The following is a 6,817-nucleotide window of genomic DNA, read 5'->3' on the forward strand; positions in this document are numbered from 1 at the left end:
TAGCATATTGATATCGAAACAATCGCTCAGGAAGAGTTTGATCAAATCACTCAACGGTTACCTGATCACGAAATATTGCGGTGTGTCCACGTCTGATTTTGATGCAACAGCAAAGATACTGCACCAAGAAATTCTTTGCCATGATCAACCGGTAGCAATTGCGGCCATCGTAAATATCCACGTTAATAAATTCGTTTAAACGCGGCCGAAACTTCAGTTGCTGTTTTAGTTGGTAATGGTTCCGGTTCTTTGTATCTTCTCACAACATATACGACCGTCAACGCCTATACGTATTTCCTTACCTGTTGTTTATGTTATGTACCAGTTATAATAGTGTCATGTTGTAAAAACAAAATATCTGCCTCATGACCTTTTCTGGGAGTGCTAACATCATACCGTCCATATTGAACCGCTTTAGTTGGCGGCAGATAAATTAGCTATATTGCTTGTATGGACAACCAGTCTGCTGAAACTTCAGCGAGTTTGCTGATCGCTGATCTGCCTTTCCAGTTTCCTCTTGGACTATACTAAATTGGTTCCATTATAATAATTATCCAACAATTAATTGCCTGCCATCCTCCGCTAATTTACCACTCATCACCGATCTTATCAACAAGATGGCAAGTGACTCCAAAATATTTTTATTTTTGTATAGACATTAGCGTGTGAAATAATGTGGTTGTTATAAGCTACGTCATGAGCATGACACGCTTGATCAATCGCATTTACTTGCAAATCACCAGCTTTTGGTTGATTTTTTCATCGAGTCTAATATCAAGTGTCTCACCAGGATATTTAGCCCTTAGAATTCCTGGTAATTTTCCGAGTGTCGCGGCGATATCTCCACCGATTAACGTCTCACGAGACGCCACAAATTTGTATTTTTGTGCCACTTTTCACGCACGTAACTGTTAGTTCTAGTCGACGATTCTGTGTCGTTGTTGTTTTCAATCAACCGATATCAGTGACTTTTTAGGATCGAAAACGATATAAACTCATATACTTATCATATTCTTAGAACATCAATGTGATTGACTTTGCAGCAACACGAGAACAGGAGCCAGTCAAGTATTGCCAACTCGATTCATGTCATTATCACTGACCCATCAGGGTCTGATAAAATTCAGTTGTTACTTAACCTGGTAATGAGATGGCTCAAGTGGGACAAACTTTGTTTAGTCGCACCATCCGTGGATGACCAACGCTGATGTAATTCAATGAAGATGCAAAAGGTCTGGAAAACAATAATGATGGTGACGGAGACGTTGTTGAATTTATCGCTGACGTCGACGATACACCATCAGTCGATGATCTTGACTGTAGTATTACAAATCTATTGGTGTAAGATGATGTTATGATCGACAAACAGAAGAATCCAGCCATAATATTCTCACGAGGTAGGCATTAAAAAACGGACGTCATTTACGTCGCGCAACGAAATATTCGGATCACTAAAGTAATAAGAGATTACTTCAATCTTTTTGTTGTCTTTAATGGCGTTGTTACACATACGATGTGAAATAATCATCAGACTTTGTGTCCGGTGACATGGATGTGATTAGGTTTAACAATGTCTTTGCTAATCCTCAGAAGACCCCATTTGGATTTCTTACAATACATTAACACGATCCAAGAACACGATATCGCATTGGCCTTGATACAATCATTGTTTGATCAACCTGTCAATACCGCTGTGGTTTTTTTCTCTACCCCAGTGAGGTTCGGTTTTTTAAATCGTTAAAACGTCGATTCACCTTTAGGAATATTTTAGCAAGTACTTTTGCAACCATATCACTTTTTATACGAAATAAGGTCTCGAATGTTTGTCATGTTCAGCCTCCCTCGCTTTAAGCCCCTCCCCTATCCTTGTAATTCCAACCTTGTTATAAGCCTTATTTGGACCGAATATTTTGATCTGTTCAGCCACCCATATCTCCAATTTTGAATATATATATATATATATATATATATATATATATATATATATATATATATATATATATATATATATATATATATATATATATATATATATATGCTTATTTCGTTTATGAGATTAGATTCTACTTCAAAATAATCAACATAATAATCAACATACCACTTCTCTGGGGATAATGTTTTCTCTGGCAGAACTTCTAGGATTGAACTGTGCGGCTAAATGTAAAATCGTCTGTCTCAAGTCATTTCCCTCTGTATCAATCGTCATCAACTCATTGAACTGTAACACAGTCACCGTAATAAATGCTGACGTGTGGATGAAGGTAAAAACGGCTAGTACAGTGAACCACGACGGAGACGTTGCTGAATGTTGAGAGGAAGACGTTGGCTTTAATGATTTCTCCATTACCGATCGCAACTTGTTGAACAAAGGTTTGATATGTAAACATTCAGATGAGACACGTCTTTTGATTCCCACACTGTTGCATGGCTTTGATAGGACACGTATACATCATATCGTTTCGACGACCTGAATTTCTTGATACATGTACATTCTTATCTTTCTACATTTGAATATCGATGTATAAGCCTTATGAGTACGTCAGCAAAAAAGTGTAAATGTAGTGCCGATACACACATACGTACTAAGAGAACATCCGCATAAAAGTGCATATGTGGTGACGATACATATGTACGTACTTAGAGAACGTCAGGAAAAAAGTGGATATGCAGTGCCGATACGTACTTATAGCATGGTCAGTGCACTTTGGCAATATCATTGGATTGAATTGACGTGAAAGTTAGTTTACAAATTTAACACGTTAGAGGCTAATTTAATACGTACAACTTCCGCAATGTGCATATTGAATTTAACATTCAATCATTTTATATATAAAAAAACACAAATGTTTCATCATGGACAAAGTGCAGCTGGTGTACGTTTTTACAGTTATGGCTACACCACTGGATCGTCTACAAATTCGTATTATTATCACACACAAAATATGACTGGTCGCTTGATAGACTCCTTAAAATTGTAATATATAATTCGTATTATTGTAACACAAACTATAATTGGTCGATTGAGAGACAACCAACCTTAAATTGTAATATATAATTTGTATTATTGTAACACAAAAATATAACTGGTCAATTGATAGACAACCTTAAATTGTAATATATAATTCGTATTATTGTAACACAAAAATATAATTGGTCGATTGATAGACAACCTTAAATTGTAATATATAATTCGAATTATTGTAACACAGAAATATGACTGATCGCTTGATAGACAACCTTAAATTGTAATATATAATTCGAATTAATGTAACACAGAAATATGACTGGTCGATTGATAGACAACCTTAAATTATAATTTATAATTCGAATTATTGTAACACAGAAATACGACTGGCCGCTTGATAGACAACCTTAAATTGTAATATAAGTAGTTAAGTGGGATACCCTAGGGACAATGGGACTTAGCATTAAAAAGACCCCTGGGACACTCTAGGGACAATGGAAATTTAACATGGAGAAAAATCGTGGGTCACTCTAGGGACAATGGGAATTTAACATAGAGTTTGGGACTGTCTAGGGACAATGGGAAATTAACATGGGAATAGAGTTTGGGTTTGTCTAGGGACAAGGGGAATTGAATATGGGATTTTTTTTAATTTTTTTTTTAAAAAAGTTTTTTTAAAATTTAAATTTAAATTTAAATTTAGAAAAGGGGTAGGCAATGGAAAGGCTATCTCTTTTCGAGAAATATGGCTGGCCCTGAAAAGGGCCTTTGGGTTTTCTTCTGCTTCTAGTTTCTTCTTTTTCTCCACCAAGTTCTTTTTTTATCTCCAACACTCTTTCTCTTCTTTTCTTTCTTTTTTTTCTCCTGCTCTTCTTTCTTCTTCTCTTCCTCCTCTTCTTTCTTCCTCTTCTCATTTTCTTCATCTTTTTCAATCTTTTCGTTCCATTTGCTTATTCTTATTCTTTCCTCTTCATCCTCCTTCTCCTCCTTTATCTCTTTCATGACACCACTAATCTTGTCCTTTACCTTTTTTAAGTTATTAATTTCCATCTTTACACGATGGGGACTATAGGAATAATGGTCTTCAACCAGTCTTATCAACATCTGCTCCATCATTCCTAAGTTGTCTAAAACGTCTTGTAATGTTTGTATTTTGTCCATTTGGTTAGAAGCCATCTTCTTTTTTATTCTTTGCAGAATGGTTTGAAGGACGAATACTGTGGGTTCTTATACTTAAAGCGCGTACGTGAAGGAAAACATCCCCCTAAAACGTAAAATTGATCTTACCTAGATCATGACCAAACAACGCGCGGACGTGAAGGAAAACATCCCCTACTTTTTCATTTCATATAATAAAACCCAAACTATACTCTCCACATACGCTAAGAAACAATAAACAAATCCATAATCTACTATCCACACAATCGTACGTGAGCGGGTACAAACACAAACACACAAACACATACGCTAAGAAACAATAAACAAAATCCATAATCTACTATCCACACAATCCTACGTGAGCGGTTACAAAACCCAAACTATACTCTCCACATACGCTAAGAAACAATAAACAAAATCCATAATCTACTATCCACACAATCGTACGTGAGCGGTTACAAAACCCAAACTATACTCTCCACATACGCTAAGAAACAATAAAGAAACCCATAATCTACTATTCACACAAACATACCTTAGCTCTTACAAGCACCAACACACAAACACATACCCTCACACTATCTTAGAAAAGAGTTAGTGTTTATATTCACACTACTCTACCTACACATTGGCAAATGGATGGTTATTTCTTTTCTAGAGTATTGGGTAGCCCTGAAAAGGGCTGTTTTTTTGGAACTTCATGGACACATGGTTAATGGTGGCACCTTCCAGGCCTGGCGCCACATACACATCTTATCCCCCAGTTACTTTTTACTTTTTTGGGGGAGAGAGCAGAGGCAGGATATGTCGCTTCAGAATCCCAATTTTCGCTCTCTGGGATTCTGAAATTTATTCTTCTTCTCTTCTTTTCCTTCTCCTCCTCCTCTTCTTTGTTTCTTCTCTCCTCCTCTTTGTATCTTCTTTCCTCTTCTTCTTCTTCTTTATATCTTCTCTCCTCCTCTTCTTTTTTTCTTCTTTCCTCCTCCTCTCTTATCCTTCCCTCCTCCCAATGGCTTCCGCGGCCAGTTCATTCAACAGGCGCCTGGCATATTCCAGATGCACATGAAGTTCCAACAGTTTAGACAGTCTCGTGTTCATTTTTGGTGTTGATCAATCAACAAGGGTAGCTAGACTGCCCAGCGAGTTTCAATTTATAGTGAAAGCGCGGACGTGAAGGAAAACATCCCCCTAAAAAACATAAAATTGATGTTACCTACATCATGACCAAAACCAACAACGCGCGGACCTAAAAGAAACACTCACTCACTTTTTTATGCTACCCATCACTATTTTAAATTTTTTTATAAATCACTTCATTAGACTATCCACATACGCAAAGCAATCCAATCTAACTCCAAATATACACCTCAAACACCAAAAAAAACCATGATTTTAATCTACTATTCATACCAACTTACTTAAGCACTTACTAACACACAAACACATACCCTCACATTTTTTAAAAAAAGAGTTAGTGTTTATTTTCACACTACTCTACCTACACACATTGGCAAATCGATCGTTATTTCTTTTCTAGAGTATTGGAGAAGCCAAGAAAAGGGCTGTTTTTTTTTGTTTGCTATGGCATTCTTTTTTTAGTTTCTAAGAATGCGATGTCCTCTGAGGATAGACTTTCTGGCGATAGGTCTGCTTCTTCGGAAAGAAAAGAAGAACTCTTTGGTGTCGATACGGCAATCGACAAAGCCTCTGTCAGGTTCAGGTTGCTGTTGCTGCTGCTCTTGTTGTTGTTGTTGCTGCTGTCTCTGAAGTCTGTACTTCTCTGTCCATTCTTCTTTTTCCCTGTTCATTTCTTCTCTGAAGAGCCCTTCTATCAGGTCTTCAGTGATTTTTAACATTCTCACATTCTCTATTTCTTCTGGCTTCGGCATCAGACTGTGTCTGACCCTATGCAAATTCACGTAGGCTTCGTTGAGTTTAGCTAGTTTGGAGCACATCTTCTTAGGAGGATGAGTCGACAATGGATGGTTAGACTGGAAACAACCCGGTTCTTAAAGTTAAAGCGCGGACGTGAAGGAAAACATCCCCCACACGGTTTTTGAGTCGCAACGTTTAGTGAGTGTCATGAAAGGGATAGTAAGAAATGAAAGAGCATCAATCCAACATTCTTATAGCTAAACAAAAGACAAAGGCATTTTTTTTCAAAACACAACATTTTTTATTCAAAAAGCACTTAACACTAAACAACAACTCTAACATTTTTAACAATAATCCAACAATATAACATCAAACAATTTTTTTCAAAAGACAACATTTTTTATTCAAAAATCACTTAACACTAAACAACAAGAACTCTAACATTTTTAACAATAATCCAACACTAAAAGTTTCTCCACTAGGTAAAGAGGGATAACAGTCTTCCATGGTTTCTAGTAATCTTGGATGACTTCTCTCAAACTGTTGATTTCTATGGTATTATCGAATTCTGCATACAGGATGACGTTCACCGTTTCATCAGGGTCTCGGTCTTTAAACTGAATTTCCACACGAATCTGGCCGGATTTTATAGGGTGGAAATGTCCCTCGTCGCTGCCTTGGTCTGGAGTGAAATCGAAAGCCCACAAAGCGTAGCCTCCTGCATAATCCTCGTACGTAATACCGTGACTGGTATTGGTTCCTAACTGTCCGGTGGCTTCGTACAGGGACAAGTACGATCTCAAGTAATTCTTCTTGGTA

The 6,817-nt window shown here is 37.0% G+C and overlaps 1 protein-coding gene across 1 annotated transcript in view; it reads right to left on the reverse strand.

Annotated features, from left to right (window-relative positions):
• The window catches only part of LOC149794162 (uncharacterized), a 28,863-nt gene extending 26,408 nt beyond the window's left edge, over positions 1-2,455 (reverse strand). The window contains exon 1 of the mRNA XM_089966524.1: positions 2,099-2,455. Within this exon, the coding sequence (XP_089822650.1) occupies positions 2,099-2,344 (246 nt within the window). The 5' untranslated portion in view covers positions 2,345-2,455. The remainder of the gene's footprint in view (positions 1-2,098) is intronic.
• Positions 2,456-6,817: the final 4,362 nt, after the last annotated feature.

This window comes from Sinohyriopsis cumingii, chromosome 8 (assembly GCF_028554795.1).
Source record: "Sinohyriopsis cumingii isolate HCF-2022 chromosome 8, ASM2855479v2, whole genome shotgun sequence".
NCBI lineage: Eukaryota > Metazoa > Mollusca > Bivalvia > Unionida > Unionidae > Sinohyriopsis > Sinohyriopsis cumingii.